The sequence below is a fragment of the Saimiri boliviensis genome, chromosome 8, assembly GCF_048565385.1.
Source record: "Saimiri boliviensis isolate mSaiBol1 chromosome 8, mSaiBol1.pri, whole genome shotgun sequence".
In the NCBI taxonomy this organism is placed as follows: Eukaryota; Metazoa; Chordata; class Mammalia; order Primates; family Cebidae; genus Saimiri; species Saimiri boliviensis.
This window is the reverse complement of record NC_133456.1, coordinates 72,038,781-72,065,050: the sequence shown is the minus strand read 5'-3', so window position 1 is coordinate 72,065,050 and position 26,270 is coordinate 72,038,781. Positions and strand designations below refer to the sequence as shown.

Sequence of the window (26,270 nt, the reverse complement as noted above, 5' to 3'; positions counted from 1 at the left end):
GGGAAAAGGCAGTTATGATTACTATTATTTTGAGACAGAGTTTCGCTCTCATCCCCCAGGCTGGGTGCAGTGGCATGAGCTCAGCTCACTGCAACCTCCACCTCCCAGGTTAAAGCGAGTCTCCTGCCTCAGCCTCCAGAGTAGCTGGGATTACAGGCATGCACCACCATGCCCGGCTCATTTTGTATTTTTAGTAGAGACAGGGTTTCTCCATGTTGGTCAGGCTGGTCTCAAACTCCCAACCTCAGGTGGTCCTCCCGCCTCGGCCTCCCAAAGTGCTGGGATTGCAGGCCTGAGCCACAGCGCCCGGCCAAGGCAGTTATTTTATGTCAAATTTTGGGAAGATCTTTGTTATGCCACATCCCTATCTTCTCTGCCATCTGCAGGTCACCTGCAAACAAGTCTGAGCATGTCGAAGACTCCCTAAGGCTCTCTGCCTTACTGACTTCTCTGCTCACTGAAGAAGGGCAGGTGGCGAGTGCTGGGAAGTAAATGTCCCGGGGGTAACCTGTGACCATTGAGTTACAGGATTTGGTAGATAAACACCCCAGCTTCCGTACCTGCACTGGGGCAGTTCTGAGGTGTGTTCCACACCGTATCCCAGAGGGTCTCCGCCCCCTCCGCCTGCGCAGTAACCCCTCACCGACACGCTGGCACTCTATTCAGTGTCTTCCCTCCACTCCCTCATTCATGCTTCCTGGAATCACTTCCCCAACAAACTACTTGGACTTAAATCTTTGTCTGAGGATTTACTTTGGGGGCGATTCAATTTAAGACAGTCTTTATTTCAGTATTCAAATTATTATTATTATTGAGACATAGTCTTACTCTGTCGCCCAGGCTGGAGTACAGTGGCATGAGCTCAGCTCACTGCAACCCCCGCCTCCCAGGTTCAAGAGAATCTCATGCCTCAGCCTCCCAAGTAGCTGGGATTACAGGCATGCGCTACCGCTTCAGCTAATTTTTGTATTTTTCTTAGAGATTGGGTTTCACCATGTTGGCTCCAGGCTAGTCTCGAACTCCTGACCTCAAGTGATCCATCCGCCATGGCCTCCCAAAGTGCTGGGATTACAGGCATGAGCCACTGTGCCTGGCCAAATTATTTCTTCTTATTAGAAAGACAGTGGCAAAACCAGACACAACGATATTTAAGTAGCGTGGTGGGAGGCGTGCTTGCATTCGGCGTTAAATTATATCGCCTTGGATTGGCCTCCTTTTCGTTATAGTCTGATTTTGATCCCTGCTTTTTGTCTTTCAACAAGTAGATGTGTCCTTCCTCTGTAGGGACCTCAGACTTGTGAACTCCGCCACAAGCGAACTCCGCCACAAGCAGAGACACCTTAGGACCAGCTAAGTCAGCATTTTTACCTGAGCGTAGTCTCTCTGGGGCAGTTGGGACTGGCTAAAGAGGAGGGATGCGGTAGAGTGGGAGAGCATGAGCAGGAGGCAGACACGAGAGGGACATTTCCAGCCTCACCTAAACCTGCTTCTGGAAGGAGTCACACGTGCAAACGCGCACACGCACCAAGTCCCTCTCAGGTTGCTCTAGAGCCGCGTCCAAACACACAGATCCCGTCTCAGCTGAGACCTTCTGTCTTGGCACAACACAGCGCAGGGTTCTTCAGTTAGGAGCTGGCGTTGAAAGATGAGGAGGGGAGTCCTCCCACTGCAGCAGTGACTGTTCTTCCCTAGTTTAGTTTTGGAGATAGGATTTCTTTGGGATCACTGCAGCCATGGTTGATGCCCATGACTGTTCCAGAGGTCTGGCCTCTAGAGAGTTCTGGTTTTCCAGGGTCCATACATAATACATGAGTAATCTAATATCTGACCCTAATGTGTCCCAGAATTACAGTGTTCACTTCTTATGTAAAGCATGCTACAGTGGGGGGAGCCCCAGATCTGGCCACCTGCCAGAATCTCTTTGAGTGCTCACGAAAATGCCTAGGTTTCATCCCAGTCCTAATGAATCAAAATAGTCTGGAGTAAAGACCTGATTTGGCGGGGGAGGGGGTGGGGCGGGAAGTGGGGGAAGCCCTGTAAGAGGTTGCTTTGGGGAACCACTGGAAGAACGGAAAGCTATGGCAATTCCCATGCAGACCTGGGTTCCTAAGTTTGCTCCTAAGCAATTTCATGAATCTGGACTCTCTCATCACTCAGAAGCTTGCCTTTTGATGAGGGCAACACTTTCTGAAAGCAACTTAGCAATAATATACATCAAGAATGCTTAAAACACTGACTGTTTGATTCAGTAATTATTCTACAAATATAGCCTAAGAAAATATTCCAAGATGTGGCTAAAGGTGTTCATTTCATTATTACTTACAATAGCAAAATTATCAAAAAGCCAAAGTAATTAACCACAAGGGATTGGTTAAAAAAATATTTTCAAAGAATGTATTAGTAACAGGAAGAAAATCCTATGGTTAATATTAAGTGAAAAGGCAGATTACAAAATATTTTAATAGTATGAGCTTAACCATGAGAAAGATATTTAAACAGAGAAAACATTCTGTTTACATTCTATAAGTAAATAGATGGAAATACTAAGTATAGCAATGAAAACCCATGAGTGAGTTTTCACTTTCTAATATATACTCTTATTAATTTCTCAACTTTTCTGTAAATCATATGAATTATTTTTATAATCAGAAAACATTTTTCCTTGCTTGGTTTCCTTTGGGTTTTCAGGAGGGGTTAGGATTATCTGACCTCTGAGGTCTCTTTCAGCCCTGAAATCTGGTGAAATTTACAACCGTGGCACCCATTTTAGCTTCTCCTTCTGTGATCTTGGGTAAAGGGAGACCAAAGTAGATCCTGGTAATGAACGTGACGTTTTCTGTCTTTCCTGACACTTTTCATTGATGCTCGCAGGTGGCATTTCCAGGAAACTTACAGCTCATATTCATCCTTCGTCCATCTCGCTTTATCCAGAGGACATTCACTGATATTGGCATTAAATACTATCGAAACGAATTTAAAACAAAAGTGCCGGTAAGCATGACCTTTCATCTTGCCTCATTTGGTTAGGGCATCTGGCAAAGATGGCATTTGGGCAGGGTCTCTGGGAAAGGTAAGATTCAAAGGGGAGAGAGGGAGAAAAGGATTTTCTGGGCTGAGGGACCTGCATGTTTGAAGACACAGAGGCAGGAGGTGCATGCCTTACTAAGGCCCATGGCAAGCTTCATTTCTGTTGGAGTTCAAAAACAGTAATCTTTCGGAAGAAAGAATAAGAAACATGGAGTAGGTCTTCAGTATGGGGACGCAGACTTTGGATTTTATTCGGTAGACAGCGGGGATCCAGGGAAGGTTTTCTAGGTGGGGAGTGGCATGGTAAAATTAGTCTGAAGGTGGCATCCGAGATGATAGAAAGACACTTGGGAGGAAGCTAAATTGTACGAGTGAAACAAAACACAGATTTAAAATAAAGGGGTGACATAAATATAGGAAACTGGATAGAGGACATGTGATGTTCTTTGCACTATTCTTATTCTTGCAACTTTTCTGTGAGTTTGAAATTAGTTTCAACTAAACATAAAAAAAGAAGAATATATATTAGAAAATGTAATATATAATCACTATAGACTTATCTATGTTTTATTTTTCAATGGAGATAATTTGCATGACTAATGTGCCTACATTTTAAGGATAGAGTTCAATTCATTTTGATAAATGTATATAGACATGTAACACCACCCAGTCAGGATATGGAACAGTAATCTTTTGGAAGAAAGAGTAAGAAACTGAAGACAGAGAGACTCTGTCTTAAAAAAAGAAAATAGGCCCGATGGCTCACACCTGTAATCCCAGCACTTTGGTAGGCTGAGGCAGAATCACAAGGTCAGGAGATTGAGACCATCCTGGCCAACATGCTTAAATCCTGTCTCTACTAAAAATACAAACATTTGCTGGGCATGGTGGTGCACGCCTGTAGTCCCAGCTACTCGGGAGGCTGAGGCAGGGAAATCACTTGAACTCAGGAGGCGGAGGTTGCCACCAGCCAGGATAGCGCCACTGCACCACCCTGCCGGCTATTTTTTGTATTTTTTGTAGAGATTGAGTTTCACCATGTTGCCCAGGCTGGTCTCAAACTCTTGGGCTCAAGCCATCTGCCCATCTTGGCCCCCCAAAGGGCTGAGACTACAGACTTGAGCCACCACACCCGGCCCTTTCTTTGTCTTTTATGCTACTTAAGCATATCACCTGGAGGCCCACGGTACTTCTCTGTGGTGATGTGAATGTCGATCCCCAAATCAAAATGTTTCCACTTTCCCAAATATTAAATAGATGCTTTCCTTTGCAACTAATAATCTTTGCAGAGACACTTTAAGACCATGCAAATATCCTACTCCTTAAGAAAGTTGAGTCTCAGGCTGGGCTCAGTGGCTCACACCTGTAGTCTCAGCACTTTGGGAGGCTGAGGTGGGCAGATCACCTGAAGTCAGGAGTTCGAGGCCAGCCTGACCAACATGGAGAAACTCGTCTCTACTAAAAATACAAAATCAGCTGGGCATGGTGGTTAACGCCTATAATCCCAGCTACTCAGGAGGCTGAAAGGAGAATCGCTTGAACCCGGGAGGTGGAGATTACGGTGAGCCGAAATCACACCATTGCACTCCAACTTGGGGAGCGAGAGCGAAACTCAGTCTCAAAAAAAAGAAAAATGTTTTTTGTACTTTTAGTGGAGATGGGGTTTTACCATGTTGGCCAGGCTGGTCTTGAACTCCTGACCTCAGGTGATCCACCTGCCTCGGCCTCCCAAAGTGCTGGGATTACAGGGGTGAGCCACCGCACCTGGCCCTGCTGTTCTTAATTATTGTGGTGCTCCAGCTGTCCCAGATTTGGCCAGTGGGAACCCCCCTCAGGCTGACTCCTGTGTGCTTGTGACGTGTCTCTGTCATGGTTTTTGTTAGCGCTTCCTTCGTTCTGGCCTGATGTGAGCCTCTCGGCGCCTCCTGCATGCTGTGATCCAGCTTTGTTACTGACCATTTCTCTGCAGAGCCCTGGTTCCTTTTGGTGTTGAATAGTATTAGAGTCCAAGATCTGGATGCAAGGCGTGCTGTTACTACTTGGTATCTTGGTTTCCAGCAGACAGAAGCCGTAGGTATATGCACGTATATGCACATATACATGTACATATTTGTAATTACAAATATTCTAGAAATCGCAAGTTCATACTGATACCTTAAATTTCAGCCCATGTAAGATATATATTTAAGTGAGGGTAAAGTCAAGGGGAGAACCATATCACCAGCAGGTTTCCATTTGGGTAATAAGAGGTCTGTATGTATGATTGTGCATTGATCATTTTGAGAAGGATACACAAGATACACAAAAGCTGGTTAAAAGTGTTTGCCTTCTGGATCTCCACCTAGATGGCTGGGGGTAAGTGGGAGGTGGGAAGATTTTTCTATTTAGATAGTAATAAGTCTATCTATAAATATTGTCTATTCAAAATAAACAAAAAATAGCTTTAATTAAAATTACTCTGAAAGGGGGCTGGGTGTGATGGCTTACACCTATAATCCCAACACTTTGAGAGGCTAAGGTGGGTGGATCATCTGAGGTCAGGAGTTCGAGACCAGCCTGGCCAACATGGCAAAACCCCATCTCTACTAAAAATACAAAAATTAGTTGGGCATAGTGGTGTGCACCTGTAATCCCAGCTACTTGGGGGGCTGAGGCAGGAGAATCACTTGAACCCAGGAGGCAGAGGCTGCAGTGAGCTGAGATTGCACCACTGCACTCCAACCTGGGCGACAGAGCAAGACCTTGTCTCAATACATACGTACATACATACATACATACATACATATATACATACATACATACTCTGAAAGAATAACCCATCTCGGTGAAGACTTACCATCTTAGACAAGGGATTTTTCTTATTTTTCTCTTTCTTTTCTTTTAATTTTATTTTGGTTCCATCTTATATTTATAATCAAATTTCTGAAAATCCTTTCTTTCATACTTTGGGGATTAGCTGAACTCAAAATGGATTTCCCATTCTATTGTAAATACTCATTTTGAAATCCTTGCATGTTTAAGGAAGATGTGAGGCCTGAGTTCCTTTTCCTAACTTCAGTAACAGTTGACGTTTGGGAAGAGATGATGACGGACAGGCACCCAGTGACTTGTTATCGTTATGAGTTTGCCTCCCCTTCGGAAATGAAGACTCATCAATTCTTCTTGCCACTCAAAAACATTTGGAAGGCCGGGCGCAGTGGCTCAAGCCTGTAATCCCAGCACTTCGGGAGGCCGAGGCGGGTGGATCACGAGATCAAGAGATCGAGACCATCCTGGTCAACATGGTGAAACCCCGTCTCTACCAAAAATACAAAAAATTAGCTGGGCATGGTGGTGCGTGCCTGTAATCCCAGCTACTCAGGAGGCTGAGGCAGGAGAATTGCCTGAACCCAGGAGGCGGAGGTTGCGGTGAGCCGAGATCGTGCCATTGCACTCCAGCCTGGGTAACAAGAGTGAAACTCCGTCTCAAAAAAACAAAACAAAACAAACATTTGGAGTTGGAACTGAGCATTTGGCCAAATGTCATACGTATTTCCCTGATTGCATCTAAAACGCATGTGTTTTGTACGTATTCTACATGTGATCTAGGAGTGCTCATATGTACACAGACACATTTGTGACTTCTGCCCTCCTCTTCACAGGGCGCATGTACTTTATCTCCATACTCTGACTTCAGCTGCTTCTGTTTGTAGTAGTGTATGTTAATTCCCTGCCTGTCCTGCTTTTGATTTTAAACTTAAAATCAACTTTTTTTTCCCTTTTGAGACAGAGTTTTTGCTCTTGTTGCCCAGGCTGGAGTGCAATGGCACAATCTTGGCTCACTGTGACCTCCGCCCCCTGGGTTAAAGTGATTCTCCTGGCTCAGCCTCCCAAGTAGCTGGGATTAAAGCACACACCACCACACCTAGCTAATTTATGTAGTTTTAGTAGGGATGGGGCTTTGCCATGCTGGCTAGGCTGGTCTAGAACTCCTGACCTCATGATCCGCCCATCTAGGCCTCCCAAAGTGCTGGGATTATAGGCACGAGCCACTGTGCCTGGCCAAAATCAACTTTTGAAAAGGCTCTCAGTCACCCGAACCCTGGGTACCCTGAGTAGGGCATTCTTGAGTGCAGGTTTACCCTGTAAGTTAACCATTTCACCTGACGCACAAGATCATGCTCCCTGGTGGTGCTGATGTTCCAGAATGGCAGAGTGAAGCTACCAAACTCAATGAAATCTATCTTGAAAATATGTGTTGCCTTCTTAACGACAGTTCAAATTGTCAGTTTATCTTCTTTATTTTTAAAACGTGGTTGTGATATTAGCACTTTACTTTGGAGCTTCCTAGCCTCTCTTATTATTACGTCTTCCTGCTCATTTATAGTTAGATGATTATATTTTCACGGGTAGGGGAGTAAAGGAGTTTATTTTGCATGACTGGTACAGGAATCAGGTGGGCCAGGGATGTAACTGTAGTCAAGTGACAGCCTCCCTCTACCTTTGCGTATGGAGGGGAAGTACTTTGATGTAGTAAATGGTTTTTGTTTTGTTTTATTTGAGACAGAGTCTTGCTCCATCACCCAGGCTGGAGTGCAGTGGCACCGTCACTGCGGCCTCAACCTCCTGGGCTCAAGTGATCCTCTCACCTTGGCCTCCCAGTAAACGCTTTCTGAGTCCCTGTTGCTGGCCAGGCACTTCCCTATTCTGGAACAGCCGTACTCGTGGCAGCCTCACAAAACTGTTAATGTGAAGTCACCAAGGCAGTCTTGCAAACCCCCTAAAGAGGCTATGATCGTGGAAATTGGTTACTTAAAATGGATTTTGTGTCAGAATACAGGAAATTCTTCTTGTGCAGTTAAAAGATCATGTATTTCTTTGAAAAAACAGTTTTAAGCATTTATGGATAAGAACACAAATATATACAGAAAAGGGGAAAAAAAGCAAGACATTTTTAGCTTATAACAGTTGTTCTAAGAATATGTATGTATGGTGAAGTTGGTGGAGCCACAGGAAAAACCAGGTTTGGAAGGAAGAGGTTTATTATATTCACATGTCCCAGAGTCCAGGTGGGGCTCACTTCACACCACATGGGCCCCTGGGGACGCACCAGCTTTGGTCAGGAGGCAGTAGGAGGCAGAGGCCAGAACCTTCCTGGAGTTTCTGCATGCAGAGCAAGGGGGCAGTTTGGGAAGCGTCAGCGTCCTCTGGATGCAACCCTCTGGGTGTTCACTCATGGGCTGAATTGCTGGTTTATAGAACCGACTCCCTGTTCCCTCCAGATCCCTGCTGTGCAAGCTAATGTAGGGCACATCGACGTGCTTCATGGAGGCGCATCAGTGTAGTGAATCTTTTCAATGCATGCTCTGTGTGTTTCCCTGCGTTCTAATTTTATTTCGATATTCACTCGGCCACCTTTGATTGGGCTTCTCGTGGCAGGTTTTCAGGCCATAGCACAATACTTGATTTTGGCGGCTGAAGAGTGTCCCTTAATTTGGGAACTTTTGACTAAAAATTCACAGAAAGCGAGACCTGGCTTCTAGGTAGCCTGGAACCGTGCTCCCTGAGCCAAGCCAACATTCCATCACAGGATATACAACACTTGGGTATTTCTCATTCAAAACGGAAAACTGGAAAGAAACTTAAAAATATTTCCCTGCTGGATATAGTAATTTGTTTTTCTTTCGAGGTAGGGTCTTGTTCTGTCACCCAGGTTGGAGCACCATGGTGCCACCACTGCTCACTGCAGCCTTAACGTCTCAGGCTCAAGCAATCCTCCTGCCTCAGCCTCCCCAGTAGCTGGGGCCACAGGTGCAGGCTACCGTGCCCGGCTAGTTTTTAAAATTTTTCTAGTGATGGGAGTCTTGTTGTGTTGCTCTGGCTTGTCTCAAACTCCAGGCCTCAAATGATTCTCCCACCTCAGCTTTCCAAAGTGCTGAGATTACAGGCATGACCCACTGTGCTTGGCTGTAACCATTTTTAATTATAAATGCCTAATATGGCAAAGTTGAGGTATCATTTAAATAATAATAGAATATAAAATATAATTATGATAAGAATAGAATCTAAATAAGCTATTATTTAATGATCAATGAGGAATACATTTAATTAAATTTTTACCTTACAGATCATCTTGTTAAACTCGGTCTCTGACCTTCATGGCTACATCGACAAAAGCCAACTGACCCAGGAATTAGGGGGGACTTTGGAATATCGCCACAGTCAGTGGGTAAATCACCGCACTGTGAGTACCAGCTTATGTGTACTTTTCACTGTCTCTCCTTGTTTTCCAGAAGATGGGGCGGGGCAGTTAGAGATCAGCTGCTGGGAGGTCACCCTGAGACTGCCTGACCTTGGGATGGCTGGAATTTCTCAGCCACAGTCTAGGGAAGAAGGAGCGTGGAAGGGACAAAGGCTGGGGTTTCTCCTGTTGACCACCTTACCCACTGCATCTCCTGGTGGGGGTTTGGGGACACTTAACCTTCGAATGCACCTGGGAAGGTTCCAGAAACACCAGTGCCCTGTTATACTTCAGAGAAATTAATTTACTTCATCTGGTATGGGTCTTAGACGTTAACATGCCACAAAACTCCCCAGATGACTCTAATGTGCAGACATATTGACATCGATGAAGTCAAAAGAACCATATTTAAATATTGTCATCCCTCGGGGCTACCGTAGGTGAGAAAGTGGGAAGGGGACAAGGGTTGTAAAACTATGGGGTGCGATGCTTACTCCCTGAGTGACAGGGTCAGCTGTGCCCCAGACCTTGGCATCACGCAGTGTATCCATGTAACAAACCTGCACATGTACCCCCGAATCTAAAATGAAAGTTGAAATTGATTTTTAAAAATTGGCTGGGCATGGTGGCTCATGCCTGTAATCCCAGCACTTTGGGAGGCTGACGTGGGCAGATCATGAAGTCAGGAGGTCGAAACCATCCTGGTCAATATGGCGAAATCCCGTCTCTACTAAAAATGCAAAAAATTAGCCGGGTATGGTGGTGGGTGCGTATAGTCCCGTCTACTGAGGAGGCTGAGGCAGGAGGATTGCCTGAACCCAGGAGGCGGAGGTTGCGGTGAGCCGAGATCGCGCCATTGCACCCCAGCCTGGGCAACAAAGTGAGACTCCATCTCAAAAAAAAAAAAAATTGTCACAGTGACATATTGTCTGATGTCGGGTGAGTAACTAAGCATTTCTGTGCCTGTTTCTTCTTTTGTTAAAATGGGACTGACACAACATTTCTCACCTGGAGATAATTTTGCCTGCCCCCTACATTCGTCAATATCTTTAGATATTTTTTGTAGTCATCACTTAGTCGAGGGGAAGTTATAACTGGTATCTAGTGCGTAGGGGTCAGGGGGTCTGCTGAACACCTTGCAATGCTCAAGACAGCCTCCTACAGCAAAGACTCACCTGGCCCAAAATGTGAATAGCCAATGCTAAGAAACCCTGGACCAACAAAAGCCTCCCGAAAGTTTGATGTGGGGAATAAGTGATATATTGTCTGTGAAAGGACTCGATATATGATATTTTACTTTTTCTTAGCTACTGATATTGGTGATTGTTATGCTGGGTTAGAAATTTCAGTAATATTGAGGAAACAGATCAAAACACATTGTCATGGCTTGAATGCTGGTGTCCCCTCAAAATTCACGTGTTGGTACCCAATTTGATGGCATTTAGAGGGAGGCCTTTTGAGACATATTAAGTCATGAAGGCTGTGGCATCATAAATGGAGTTGATGCCCTTGCAACAGGTTGAAGGGAGCTGTCATACCCCTTCTCCCCCGTGAGGGCACAGAAGCCATCCTTTATGAGGAGCAGACCTCCACCAGACACCAAATCTGCTGGGGTCTTGATCTTGAACTTCCCAACTACCAGAACTGTGAGAAATCAATTTCTGTTGCTTATACATTACCCAAGTTAAAGTCGTTTCACGTGCTCTGAATGAAGAGACCCTTCCAAACAGTCTTCGTGTGAGCAACATGGCTGTTTATTCACCTTGGTGCAGGTGGGCTGAGTCCAAAAAGAGAGTCAGTGGAGGGTAGTAGGATAGAGGTTGGTTTTATAGGTTTGGGGTAGGCAGTGGAAAGTTAAAGAAGTTACAGTTCAGGGTGGTTTTTGCAAGCTGAGAGGGGGTCGTAGGGTCTGGAGTCACAAGGTTAACCTATCAGTTGAGCAGGTTTGGTTACAAAGTCCATTTGCCTTATCAGTTGAGGCTGGAACTGGGAACAATAGAAGAATGTCTCAGAGTTAATTAGGCACTGCAGGGGTTAGTCATTCTTCTCCTTTTTGTGGTTTTCCAGTTACTTCAGACTTTCTATTTTAAGGAACCCATCTGGAGGTGTATGTGCAGGTCACAGAGGTTACCATGCGGTCCATGGCGCAGTCAGCCAGCCTTAAAGACCTTACAAAAGTGTTTTCGTTATAGGCCATCCTGGCCTAGTTAGTAGCCATGGCTTGTGGTTGTGCTTGTGCCAAACATTTTACAGTGAACTTTAAAAAATACAGCTAGTACTGATAGACCAGAGATACTCTTTACATGCCTTTTACATGTTCTGTGTATGTGTTTTATATACACACACTTACAGTCATATCTCATTATGCTTCACATTAGTAGGCTTTGCAGATGCTGCAATTTTTAAAAATTGAAATTTTATGGTAACTTTGTGTTGAACAAGTCTATCAACACCATTTTCCTAACAGGATGTGCTCACTTCATGCCTCTCTGACAAATTTTGGCAATTCTTGCAATATTTCTAAGTTTATTATTATTGTTTTGTTTTTTTCTTTATTTCTTTTTTGAGACAGAGTCTTGCTCTGTCACCCAGGCTGGAGTGCAGTGGTGCAATCTTGGCTCACTGCAACATCAGCCTCCCAAGTAGCTGGGATTGCAGGCACACACACCATGCCTGGGTAATTTTGGAATTTTTGATAGAGATGGGGGTTTCACCGTGTTGGCCAGGCTGGTCTCGAACTCCTGACCTCAAGTGATCCTCCTGCCTCAGCCTCCCAAAGTGCTGAGATTCCAGGCGTGAGCCACTGTGCCCAACCAGTTATTGTATTTGTAACAGTGATCTGTGATCAGCAATCTTTGATGTTACTGTTGAATTGGGGTGCCAAAAACTGCACCCATCTGAGACAGTGAACTTAGTGGATATGTGTTGTGTGTGTTCTGACTGCTCCACCAACTGGCCATCACCCATCTCTCCCCCTCACCTTGGGCCTTCCTATTCTCTAAGAAAGAACAATATTTGGGTTGGTTCCAGGTCTTTGCTATTGTAAACAGTGCTGCAATGAACATTCATGTGCATGTGTCCTTATAGTAGAACGATTTATAATCCTTTGGATATATACCCAGTAATGGGATTGCTGGGCCAAATGGAATTTCTATTTCTAGGTCCTTAAGGAATATTATGCAGCCATCAAAAATGATGAGTTTGTGTCCTTTGTAGGGACATGGATGAACCTGGAAACCATCATTCTCAGCAAACTGACACAAGAGCAGAAAATCAAACACCGCATATTCTGTCATAGGCGGGTGTTGAACAGTGAGAACACATGGACACAGGGAGGGGAGCATCATACACTGGGGTCAGTTGGGGGGAAATAGGGGAGGGACAGAGGTGGGTGGGGAGTTGGAGAGAGATAGCATGGGGAGAAATGCCAGATATAGGTGAAGGGGAGGAAGGCAGCAAATCACACTGCCACGTGTGTACCTATGCAAACAATCTTGCATGTCCTTCACATGTACCGCAAACCTAAAATGCAATTAAAAAAAGAAAGAAAGAACAATATTGAAATTAGGCCAATTAATTACCTTACAATGGCCTCTAAGTGTTCTGGTGAAGGGAAGAAGGGCTTGTCTCTCACTTTAAATCAAAAGGTTGAAACGATTAAGCTTAATGAGAAAGGCATGTTAAAAGCTGAGACAGGCAGAAAGCAAGGCCTCTTAGCCTAACCAGTTAGCTTAGAGGTGAATTCAAAGGAAACATTCTTGAAGGAAATTAAAAATGCTACTCCAGCGAGTACATGAATGATAAGAAAGCAAAGTCACCTTCTTACTGATACAGAGAAAGTTTTAGTGGTCTGGGTCTGGATGGAAGATCAAACCAGCCACAAAATTTCCTTAAGCCAAAGCTTTATCCAGAGCAAGGCCCTAACTCTCTTCAATTCTGTTAAGGTTGAGAGAGTGAAGAAGCTGCAGAAGAAAAGTTTGAAGCGGGCAGGGCGCAGTGGCTCACGCCTGTAATCCCAGCACTTTGGGAGGCTGAGGCGGGGATCACGAGGTCGGGAGTTTGAGACCAGCCTGACCAACATGGTGAAACTCTGTCTCTACTAAAAATACAAAGATTAGCCAGGTGTGATGGCGTGTGCCTGTAATCCCAGATACTCAAGAGGCTGAGGCAGGAGAATTGCTTGAACCTGGAGGTAGAGGTTGCAGTGAGCCAAGATCTCGCCGCTGCACTCCAGCCTGGGTGACAGAATGAGACTCCATCTCAAAAAAAAAAAAAAAAAAGTGAAGCTAGCAGGGGCTGGTTTGTGAGGTGTAAGGAAAGAATCTCTGTAACATACAAGTGGAAGGTGCCAATAGAGAAGCCGCATCAACTTATCCAGAAGATCTAACATCATTAATGAAAGTGGCTACACTCAGCAACAGATTTTCAATGTCAGTGAAACTGCCTTTTTGGAAGAAGATGCCACCTAAGACTTCCATAGCTAGAGAAGAGAAGTCAGCACCTGGCTTCAAAGCTTAAAAGCACGGGCTGACTGTCTTGACAGGGGCTAATGCAGTTGGTGACCTTAAATGGAAGCCAATGCTCATGTAGCACTCCCAGAATTTTAGGGCCCTTCAGAATGATGCTGCATCGTCTTTGCCTGTGCTCTACATAGAACATCAAAGCCTGGATGGCAGCACTTCCCTTCACAGCATGGTTTCCTGCATATTTTAAGCAACCTGTTGAGACCTACTGCTTAGACAAAAAGGTTTTTCCAGAATATTGCTGCTTATCGGCGATGTGCCTGGTCACCTGGGAGCTCTGGTGGAGATGTACAAGGAGATGAATGTTATCTTCATGCTGCTAACACAACTTCTACCCTGCAGCTTATGGATCAGAGTCATTTCACCTTTCAGTTTTACGATTTTAGTCATACGTTTTGTAAAGCTATTCCTGCCATACATAGTGATTCCTCTGATGGGTGTGAGTAGAGCAAATCGCAGACCTTCTGGAAAGGACTCATTCTGGATGCCATTAAGATCATTCGTGATTCATGGGAGGAAGTCAAAATATCTGGATTAACAGGAGTTTGAGAGAAGCTGATTCCCACCCTCATGGATGACTTTGAGGGTTTCAGGACTTTAGTGGGGGAAGTAACTGCAGGGGTGGTGGAAACAGGAAGAGAACTGGAATTGGGAGCGGAGTCTGAAGATGTGACTGAATTGCTGCAACCTCATGATAAAGCTTCAATGAATGAGGAGCTGTTTTTTAACAGATGAGCCAAAAAAGTGATTTCTTCATCTTTCTGGTGACGATGTTGTGGACGTTGTTGAAATAACAACAAAGGAATTAGAATATTCCACAAACTTAGTCTATAAAGCAGTGGCACAGTTTGAGAGGATTAACTCCAGAAGAAGTTCTATTGTGGGCAAACTGCTGTCAGTATGAGAGGATTAACTCCAGAAGAAGTTCTATTGTGGGCAAACTGCTATCAGTATTGCACGCTACAGAGAAATCTTTCATGAAAGGAAGTCAATTGATGTGACAACGTCGTTGTTGTCTTATTTTAAGATTATTTTAAGAAATTGCCACTGCCACTCCAGCCTTCAGCAAACATCACCCTCACCACTCAGCAGCCATCCACAATAAGACAAGACCCTCCAACCCTCCAGCAGCAAAAAGATTGTGATTTGATGAAGGCCCAGAAGATTGTTAGCTTTTTTTTTAAACAATAAAGTACTTTAAAATTAAGGTATGTGCATTTTTTAGACATAATGCTATTGCACACTTAATAGACTGTAGTGTAAATATAACTTCCATCTGCAATGGGACACAGGAAGTTGTGTGACTCACTGTATTGTAATTGGCTCTGTTCCCGTGGCCTAGAGCCAAACCCATGATAGCTTTGAGGTTTGCCTGTATATGTAACTAGGAATAATGTAATGACACATATACGGTACATATTGTTTTATATGTGAGATGTATAGATTCTTTTCTGTGTGACAGTGCATTTTCTGGGTGTCAGCTCTTTGAACGAGAGACTCGGAAAGTTAGAACTCAAAGGAATCTTAAAGATCAGGTGGTTCAATCACTTTATTTTACAGGTAAATTGACATTCAGTGTAAATCCAAAGTCATTTGGTCAGCTAGTGGCAGTATTGAGACTAAGACTGGGGTCTTTTTATAAATCTCCCTATCAGGATCAGGTCCTCTATACCATTTCCAAGGTGAGGTGATGATTCACTAATTTTATCACCTGTCTTTCCATCGAGAGAGCATGTTGGTGAATGTTAATCTCTCCACATTGTTATAATTGTCTGACCTTCCAGGCCATCGAAAACTTTGCCTTGACCTTGAAGACCACTGTCCAGATGCTGCAGACGCTTGGGGCCTCCCTGGCCACAACAGAGCTGCCCAGAAGCATGCTATCCACGGAAGACCTTCTCATGTCCCACACGAGGCAGCGGGACAAGCTGCAGGTGAGTGGCCAGTGGCCTCTCTGAGGCCAGCATCTGTGCCAGCAGGTGTGCCTGCCTCTTGGAGAGAGCTGGGAGCAGAATGAACAGTGCACCCTCGTTTTCCTTCTTCTTTAGTGACTTGGAAGCCACTGGCCATCATAAACCTTCCAGACAGGCAGTTTGTAATGAAAGAAGTCTCTTGAGACTGGGTGGTGCATGAAGAAGCACAGGGAAGGGCTTTTCCAGCTTCGTCCTGGTGAGCTGAGGCACGTGAGTGCCCTTTTAAGGGTTGCACTCCTGTGATCCCGCTCAGAACAGAGCAAGACAGAACGTGCTGAAATTGCAGGGGGCAGGAGCTGGCTTTTCAAGTATAAGCCTTCCAGCAGTGGTTGTAAAATTTTGGGTCAGACTAATAAGCTGACTTATTGTTTAACTTTCTCAAGAGTGTGTCTTTTTATTTGGGGACGAGTTTGAGAAGGACTATGGAAGGTGCCCTGACCTGGGTTTAGGGAGAGGCACTTAGATGATTCAGAAAAGCACGTCAGAACCTGCGGAGAAAAGGGAGCTTTGTGGGTTCTTTCGATCATGCAATACAGGGAAATTCCCTGGGGCCTCTCACTGAATGAATGTCGGTACCATTCTACCTTGAGAAGCACAAACAGACCAAATCCATTATTTCACAGAAGCCCAGTTTCAATAGGGCAGCAAAACGAGGATTGGATAGTCAGTTTGTGTCCTGGTGTAATGGAATTTGGGAAGAGTTGAACTGTTGTATCTGTGACCAAAAATTAGCGAAAATGCTTTGCTAGATGGTTGATTTGTTCGTTTATTCAACATTTATTGAGCACCCACCACTACTTGCCAGGCAAACCAAAAATGCAACCTCAAGGAACACATAGTCTAGTTAGGAGGGTCTCAGAGACTAGTAATTGAGGCAAATTAATGTTTCCATGTGCCAGGGAACAGTGTTAAATTCAGTCCTTGAGGTTGTTATTCAAAAAAGAGATGGCCAGGCATGGTGGCTCATGCCTGTAATCCTGGCACTTTGGGAGGCCAAGGCAGGTGGATCACCTTAGGTTAGGAGTTCAGGACCAGCCTGACCAACGTGGTGAAACCCCGTCTCTACTAAAAACACAAAAATTTGCCGGGCATGATGGCAGGTGCCTGTAATCCCAGCTACTCAGGAGGCTGAGGTGAGAGAATCATTTGAACCTGGGAGGCAGAAGTTGCAGTGAGCCGAGATTTCCCCACTGCACTCTGTCCTGGGCAACAGAGAGAGACTCCATCTCAAACAAACAAACAAACAAAAAGAAAGAGAGAAATAGATTCCCAAGATTACTGTGAGTATGAGTAATCAAAATATCTGGAAGGACGACATCCTGAAAATTTTCCCTGAAAATGCCTCCGAGACCCTTGGCCTTTGCTTTTCCAAACCTGCTGGCTGAGTTCACATCACACGATTCCCGGGAGGTGTGAGTTACAGACAGCAGGTCTGGGTGCCTCTGTGAAGCATGCAAGGAAGGAGTTTGCGGTGGCACGAGCCGAAAGGTGGTCCCTGACCGAGTGTCCCGCCGGTGTGAGCTGGTGTGATGGGAGGATGCCCGGTGCGGCAAGGACAGTGACACGGAGCTCCGCGCCTAGGGCTCCTGAGCACAGTGCGCTCTTTGCCTCTGCCCAGGAAGGGCGTGGAGAAGTCGAAGCCCAGAAACACTGCGATGACGATGACGGTGCTCAGTCAGGAGGGTCTCCGGAGGAAAGGTTACGAAGTTTGGATTTTAGATAAGGACACATAACTGGGCGGGGGAGGTGAAAACCAGCCAGTCAGGTCTTGCTGTGTGTGCTGATGGGCAGGGCAGAGGAGTAGGGACAGGGAAGGCAGATGAGTGGGTGTTCTCTAGTTTCTCTACATAGGCAGAGTTCTGCAGAGGGAAGGAGGTGGGACAGAACCAGCCTCGAAGATGGAGTAAGAGGATTTCCTTACACATGCTAACCAGGTGCTCTCAGGAGTAAAACAGGCTGCTCTGAGCAAAGGAGGCTGAGACTTCTCTCAGATTAAGGAGTGGAGAAGCCTTGGAGGCCACACAGTTAGAAGTATTATTTGACATTTATACTCTAATTACATTAATTTGGTTAAACACCTCCATCCAACCTGTAAGACAAGTGAAAGGAAATTAGAAGGTCCATTTAATTGGCCTTTTAGTAAAAGAAACGCTTGCATTTATAGTCCATGCTGCCCTAAAATCATGGTGAAGACCTCAAATTATTTTCAGACAGAATTCTCAAAGCAATTTAATTTGTCCAAGTCTTTACCTCAATGAAGAATATTAAGTGAATTTGGATTTAAAAATATTATCGTCCTTATTTTACCAAGAAATATTAATTAACATCCTTTAAAAGGTAATACAGGCTGGGCGCGGTGGCTCACACCTGTAATCCCAGCACTTTGGGAGGCCAAGGCGGATAGGTCACCTGAGGTCAGGAGTTTGTGACCAGCCTGGCCAACATGGTAAAACCCCATCTCTACTAAAAATACAGAAATTAGCCAGATGTGATGGCTGGTGCCTATAATCCCAGCTGCTCAGGAGGCTGAGGCAGGAGAATGGCTTGAACCTGGGAGGCAGAGGTTGCAGTGAGCCGAGATCATGCCACTGTACTCCAGCCTGGGCAACAAGAGCGAAACTACATCTTAAAAAAAAAAAAAAAAAAAAAAAAAAAAAAAAAAACTACAAAACAGAGCATTTCTTAAGGCCTTTCTGTGATTACTGATTATGGACTAACAGAAATTTGATTTCTTTGTTCCTTATCTTGTAGCTTAAAAGCAAGAACACCAAAATCATTAAACAAGAGTTACATTCTTCCTCTTTCTCATCCAAAAATGCCTTAAAGAGAGAAATGGTTTATATTAGCAAAAAAGAGATACTGTTTAAACTTGTATTAATAACTTAGTAGTTTTTGTGGTTATTTATATATACTTTATTTTCCTCTTACTGGTCTTTTACCTAGCATTTAATCAAAGATTCTATATGTCATTGAATAATTTATTTTTTCAGCTGGAAAGTTTAAAACTATCATAAGGTACCTTGTTCAGTACAGAGAACTTTCAAATCTATTTAAGGATCTATAAAAGTTGCAGCACGTGATTTGCCGTTTTCTCCCAGCCTGGAGAGGGTTTTTTCCTAAACAGCTTGCACTGCTTAGGGGATTTGGCTTGATTTCTTGACCTCCTTTCTCCTGGGGTCTTTGAGATCCCTTATCTTAGGAATATGCGTGTAGTCGCCTCTACAGTCAAACAGTAGGAGAGCCATCAAGTTGGAGAGGTTCTCAGCCTCACTTGCCATTTCTCTAGGGAGTTGTTACTATTTTGTTCAAAATAATATTCCAATAGAACTTCTTTCATGCGGCCCTTCAGTATATTAAGCCAGTCTACTCACACAGAAAAAAATCTCAAGACATCCACAGTGGAACAATCATATCAAACTTTTAAGCAAACTGATGACTTTAAAGAAAGCTCTTCCCCGGAAACCTAAACTTTCCCCCAGCCGGAGCCACGGTTTGGGCCTTCACATATCTTACAACCAGAGAGTGCTCCCGACTTCAGGAGGTGTTATCTTCTGTCCAGTCAAATTGTGGTTACTCGGGCTTCCTGCTAACATTTGAAACCTCGTTTTCTCTGTGATTTCACTCTCATCTGAGGGGCAGAAAGGACAAGCAAGTCTGGTAAACCCAAGCAGCTCTAGCCTTCCCCGGGAGAGCGTGGCCCCGGATGAATGAGGCAAGCAGACAGGACTCAGCTAGCTGTCATCCTGCTGTGTGCCTTTCCATGTGTCGGGAGTGCTCAGAGCACGTGTGCACAGGCACCACGACCTCTTCTGCCAGCTGGATCCTGACCGAGGTTGTGGTGGGGTTCCGGTTTTCTGAGGAAAGGCAACTTTGGAAGGCAGTGAGCCGTCTCCCAGTTTACAAGCGTCCTCACCCTGACCAGCGGGACCCTGTCTGCACAGAGAAAGGAGACTCTCCGAAAGGGAGCATCGACTGAAACACGTGTTCTGGAAGACAGCACCCTGCATTCCCCCTCCAGCAGTGCAGGTAGTACCAAAATTAAATACCCGGAAAGATTATTTTCTTCCCATGGAAACCGAAGCTCCGTGTTAAGGCTGAGCAACTTCCCCTTCCCCTTTTCAAGTACCATGCTTGCTCCGTCTTTCCCTCTGAGTTCAGGGAAGACTTTTGTAACCCTACTCAAGTTGGCCATGTTGGCTGAATACCAGAGCAGTAACCGGGTCACGATTCCCACTCGTAGCCTTTTTAAACAGCGTGAAGGGGATATGCGGCATGTGACATCACGGGTGAAGATTCACCTTTCCTGCCTCACACCCTTTCCTCGGGCTCTGCCACACTTTGGGTACATCCCTCTTCCCAGCTACCCCCTTCAGTGTCTCCTTCTGCCATGCCAATATGGCGCTTCTCCTTTAGCCTCTCTACCTTTCTTCCCAACTCTCCATCACGTATGGGTGTGTGGGTGTGTGGGTGTGTGGGTGTGTGTGTGTGTGTGTGTGTGTGTACATTCATATATATGGATATGGACAATGCCAGAATCCTGCTGGAAGCTCAGCAGCAGTTGAGAAAATGAGTGGGAAAAGCCAAGACCGCCTTTAGTGGGTGGGCTGAGGGAATGGCTAAGACACTGACTCAGGAGGACACTTTTTCCATCACATCTAATTTGTATTCATTTGCAACCTGACTTCTTTTAGGCTGTTATTAATTTATCCAACCTACAAATATTTTATGAGCATTAATGAGATAAGAAATGAGGCCTGACACATGAGAATGGAAAAGAAGAGATACGCCTGATTCCCAGGCAAGAGCACCAGCCACGTGGCTAATGTGGGCCACTGTTTGGAGTGGACAGGGCCAGAGGAGGTTTCCAAAGAACCCTGAAGGGCTAGCTCAGAGAAGCCAAGTCCAGCATCAGCCAGATCCAGGGCCAGGTTTGAGGATGGGCAGGCAGTGTAACCCCTCCAGGGGAAATTGTGGAGTAGAATGGGACACAGGAACGAAGATACGAGCTTGAGAGGGCACGGGACTTCCCTGTGATTGGAGTGGGTTAGTGTGAAACTCTTCCCACAGGGAATGAGCTCTAGGCTGTGTGGAGACCACACAGGTGGCTGGGCCTAGCGGAAGTGATTCCGTGTTCATGTGAGCAGAGGTGATCTTTTGGTGTTTCAGAGCTGTGTGCCTATTCTAATGCTCAAGGGCATACCAAACCGGCCTCCTCTGACCTGGGAACCGAACCCATAATTCCCAAGCACAGAATTCTAGGTCGAGCACTGCCACTTTTGTCATGCACCCTGGGCTTTGTGGGTAAGGCTCAGGGCAATGAGAGGTGACCTGCACTGTCCAAGGAAAGGGCTACAGCTGTTGGCTCTGGAAGGAAGTAGCCTTCCCCAGCTGCACAGCACTGAGGCTCTGTTTTCAAAGAGCAGCATGGAGTTGGCTTGGAAGTACAAGTCTTTCCACATTGAACTGAAACTGCTGCCCATATCTGCCAAACTTCAATAATTAAACAAAGCCACAGCTGGTTGGCAGGTGGAAGGGGAAGCAGGTGTTTATTGATGAGACCAACTGAAGTATTTTTATGGTCAACTAGCAGTTATGTTATTATTGCTTGGTAGTTTCTAGCATTCAGTATTCAATATCTATCATTTTCTTGTTTCTGGTCACTCTCTTAGATTAAAACCAGATTGTATTAACTAGTTTAGCTTTTAATTTACAACAATAGCTTGAGCTATACAAAAAAAAAGCAGATGTGGCTTTTGAAGAGAAAAAATACATTTTTTGATGTATAGGCTTTTGGATATTTGGAATTTTGTATTGTGTGGTACATTACTGATCAAGGATAAATTAATTGATTAATTTTAAAACTGCATCTTGACTTCATCAGCATTTAATTTCCTAAATGAAAAATATACTGATCTATTCTCTTCACCCCAGTTCTACCAAGAAATTGTTTTTCGTAATTCTTTCTGAGAGAGACTACTTTTATTCTCCAGGATGAGCTGAAATTACTTGGGAAGCAGGGGGCCACACTGCTGTCATGCATCCAAGAACCAGCTACCAAATATCCCAACAGCAAACTCAATCTCAATCAACTTGAGAATGTAGCTGCCATGGAAAGGTGAGTGCGTGAGGTGGGATCTGCCTTTTCAGGAGAGAATATATAGACTTAGATATTCTAGAGCAACCAAGAACAGAATGGAACAGCCAATACTGGGTCTTGGTCAGTCAAGGAAGAGGAAAAATATTTTAGACAGCAAAAGAGAAGAGCTGTGTTCCTCTGGCATCCACGTACAGAGATCTTTTAATGAGAGCTCCATTCCCCGCTCTTCAATGCATGTGGCAGGCTCCCATCCTGGGATTTGGAGGGAGATGGTAGTATGCATTGGGCGTCATTTCCAAATTACAGTTTGGCCTGGTGCAGGTAGAAAGAACGAAGGCAGGAAGGGATCACAGGAGCGGATTCTGGAGCACAGCAGCTGCATCTGAAGGGAAGTTGCTGCCTGTGCTGTGGGTGTCCTGACTGGGAAATGAAAGGTGGAAACCCTGCCGAGCCCAAAGAGAGGCATAGGTGACACACATGTTCATAGTAAGGAGACGATCGCAGCTGGTGACGCTGACTGAAGACGCAGGTTCCTCCCCGTAGGGCTGTAAGGATACCGGTGGAAATGAGTGCTAACGTGCCGTCACTCTCTCCTTCTTTCTTGAAAGGTTACTAGTTCAACTGGATGAAACAGAAAAAGCCTTCAGTCAGTTTTGGTCTGAGCATCATCTGAAGCTCACCCAGTGCCTGCAGCTGCAGCATTTTGAGCGCGACTTCTGTAAGGTATTCTTCTCTCATTTAACATCACTTCCTTTTCTGGTTCGGTGACCTCGGGGTTTTCTCTGCGCCTTCCCTCTTTGTTATGGGAGTTCCCTCTTTTCCCTAATCCGGCTTTTTCCTCATCTCCTTGCTTCTTCACAGACCGCTCCTTCAGCCCCCTTCTCACTTTTTCAGCGGAGCAGTGGTGTTCTAGAATCCTATTTTCCTGTGGATGTACATGGCATTTCAGTGGCAGTTTATCTTGCTTTTTTTTTTTTTTTTTTTTTTTTTGAAACAAGGTCTTGCTCTGTCACTCAGGCTGGAGTGCAGTGATGCAATCATGGCCTTCTGCAGCTTTGATCTTCTGGGCTCAAGCGATCCTCCCACCTCAGCCTCCCAAGTAGCTGGAGCTACATGCATGCCCCACCACCACACCAGATCATTCTTTTTACATTTTTGCAGAGACGAGGTCTCCCATGTTCCCCAGGCTGTTCTCAAACTTCTGAGTACAAGCAGTCCTCCTACCTCGCCTCCCAAAGTGCTGGGATTGCAGGCATGAGCCACTGGGCCCAGTTGTCTTCCTTTTTGATTGATAATCTGTTGAATATAGTTCTAATAAACCAGCTATAGGTGTCTGCACCCCCAGCTTAATTTGGAAGTTAGTGAGCTGCAAAAAAACTTTTTAAACATACATAGATATATACAAGTCGTGAATCCTTTCTGGAGCTTTGTGTTTTCTCGAAGCGTAACAACCCATGCCTCCAAGTGAGTATGTGTTGGTTTACTTCTGGACTGTTCTAATGTGTCTCGTAGGCTAAGCTTGCCCTGGATAATTTGCTGGAAGAGCAAGCAGAGTTTACAGGCATTGGAGACAGCGTGATGCACGTGGAGCAACTTCTTAAGGAACACAGAAAACTGGAGGAGAAAAGCCAGGTTTGCTTTCTGACATTTTCGTGTACTGGGAAGGGGGCTGCTGTGGACGATGATGGATCGTGTCCAGCCATCACTATCAGACGCTTACTAAAGGACACAGGAGTACGCAGTCCTGCCCTTCAGTCACCCCATTCTCCCCCCAGGATCCCATGGAGAGACGCACATTAACAACTGCCATGAATAATACGGGCAGCACAGAGTTCTGTCAAAGCCACCAGAGCGTACAGTTGCGGCTGGATGCTCAGGTGGGCTGAGGACTCTGGACAGCCCTGCCCTCTCACATGGTCAGCAGCCGAGGGGGAGAAGGTCCCAACAGGCTCATCACTCACCAGAACATTTAACTCAGAGTCTCACCAATCGGCTTGAGCTCGTCCCTGGAGCCTGGACTAGGGGACTGGGGGCTGTGGGGCTGGGAGTAAGGATGGGAAACTTTCAAAGGGGAAACCGGAAAAAATACAACTGGTTTTGTACCTGGAGCAAGTTGGTGAAATGGGGGAAACTGGTCCACATGAGTTCCATTGCTATACAGAATTGGCCAGGCTCTCTCCTTTCTCATGTCCCAAGTGTTGTAAATATGGAACTTATAAAAGAATATGTACTTTACAATTCCCACACTGGAATCAAACAGTGCCCCAGAACTGCACACACGTCAGCATTTAGAAATGATTCCATTTTAAGCACGAATTTGGTGTATTACAAATGAAGAAAACTGGCCAGGTGTGGTGGTTCACTCCTGTAATCCTAGCACTTTGGGAGGCTGAGACGGGAGGATCATGAGGTCAGGAGATCGAGACCATCCTGGCCAACACGATGAAACCCCATCCCTGCCAAATACAAAAAACTTAGCTAGATGTGGTGGCACATGCCTGTACTCCCAGCTACTCAAGAGGCTGACGCAGGAGAATCACTTGAACCCGGGCAACAGAGGTTGCAGTGAGCCGAGATAGTGCTACTGCACTCCAGCTGGGTGACAGAGCAAGACTCCATCTCAAAAAAAATAAAAGTTTAAAAAAAAGAAGAAGAAGAAGAAAACTGAGTCATCTTTTTCCAGAGAAGTGCCTTTCTGCTTGTTTAAAATTAGATTCTCTATATTTTTGTGTCTTGGGCACCAAGTCCCCTATGATTAGCACTTCCTTCCTTAGCTGATCTCAAGGCATGTTTCTTAGATGGCAATTTTGCAGTACTAGAGATTTGCTTCTCAAAGTGTGAGCCTCTGGCCAGCGCACAGATGTCACCTGAGTGAGCGCTAATTAGAAATATGAAATCTCAGACCCCACCCTGGAATTGGAATCTGCATTTTAAGAAGATCCCCAGGAGACTGACTTGTATATTACAGTTGGAGACACACACCCCTAAAGGCTACAACACAAAGTATACAAAGGCCGCACTGACTAAGAGCTGTGGGTTGTGGATTCTGAGCTGGGGGTGCTTGTGCACATGCATGAACACACGAACCCACCTGCATATCCAGATCCCCACTCAAGAATCCCATCCCTCCCTGGTGAGCACTCTCTTACCAGTGATAGTTTGACAGATAAACTAGTGCTCAAGACATACGAGATGTCAGGAACATTTATCAAATGATGCAAAAGTTGAGTTTCATATACATGATGACTGTGTGTCTTAGATTCTCCAGGACAGCCCCAATCGTATAATTTTAGTTTTTTCTAAAGAATTTTTTACTGAATATAAATACTATATATGTTTATTCATTTATTTTAAAAAGTACCTCAATAAAAATGCCTTCATATATCTATGAAAGCATATATATATGAAGGATGTGTGTGTGTGTGTGTGTATTATCCTAGGTTGTGTGGATAACATATATATATATGGTTGTGTGGATGCAGTGGTGAACCAGAGAGTCCAGACTCTGCCCTTATGGAGCTTACATTCTACTGGACAGAGACAATTCATTAAAAAGCAATCAAATTAATCAGATAGTAGCAAGTGATATAAAAAAGAAAACAAGCTATAATAGAAAGTGACTGGGGGTGCTGCTTTGGCTAGAGGCCTGAGAAGGTGACCTTTGATCTGAGATCTGTGTAATCACACAAAGACCTGGGGAATAGCATCAAGGCGGGTGCAGAGGTCTTAAAGCAGGAATGAGCTTGGTGAGTTCAAGGAACTTTGCCAGAGCAGGTGGGCCAGGAGGAAATGAGGGGTCAGAGACGAGCAGAGGCCAGGTGGTCCTGTTGCACCCTGAGATCTTTTGTGGAAATTTGAATTCTATTCTCAGTGGAACAGAAAGGCCTTGGAAGGCGCTCTGGGCTGCGTTTTGAACAGTGGTGATGGAGCTGTGGGACTGCCTCACACTCTGTTTTCCGCCCACCTCCTTGAGCTTGTGGTCTTTGTTATATGCTTCAAAAATGGACAACCAGAGCTAGGGATGACAGCTGTGGTTATGGGACACAGGAATGCTCTGTGAGGCTGTGACCCACCTGTCATGGGCAACATTCTCGAAGCAGCCGGGCCAGCCCCCGTGGATGACCTTGACTTGCCAGCCTTGTACAGCCTGTAGGATTTGCAGACTGGTCACATCCTGTGACTTGCAGACCTGGTTTCTAAACTTGCTTCCTGAAGGATGCAGCACACCTGTTTTTCTGCCTTTGTGTGAATCAGACAAAGCTGTCTCATCATAACCGAGATTGTTTTTAATATCTCTTCTCTCCGACTTCTCAGACAGGTGGCTTGGCTAGTCTTTCCATTTGTCCTTTAAGGTGTTAAAGGAACAAGGCTGTGTCCTGCCACAGTCTGAAATAGCTGCTTGGGGTTTGTCCTTTACTCAGCACTAAGAA

The 26,270-nt window shown here is 45.1% G+C and overlaps 1 protein-coding gene across 8 annotated transcripts in view; it reads left to right on the top strand.

Annotated features, from left to right (window-relative positions):
* The window catches only part of MCF2L2 (MCF.2 cell line derived transforming sequence-like 2), a 250,817-nt gene that overhangs the window by 96,608 nt on the left and 127,939 nt on the right, over window positions 1-26,270 (top strand). For all 8 annotated transcript variants that reach the window (XM_074404603.1, XM_074404602.1, XM_074404600.1 and 5 more), the window contains 6 exons: window positions 2,872-2,991; window positions 9,134-9,250; window positions 15,555-15,704; window positions 21,734-21,858; window positions 22,449-22,563; window positions 23,353-23,472. In XM_074404603.1, the coding sequence (XP_074260704.1) occupies window positions 2,872-2,991; window positions 9,134-9,250; window positions 15,555-15,704; window positions 21,734-21,858; window positions 22,449-22,563; window positions 23,353-23,472 (747 nt within the window). The remainder of the gene's footprint in view (window positions 1-2,871; window positions 2,992-9,133; window positions 9,251-15,554; window positions 15,705-21,733; window positions 21,859-22,448; window positions 22,564-23,352; window positions 23,473-26,270) is intronic.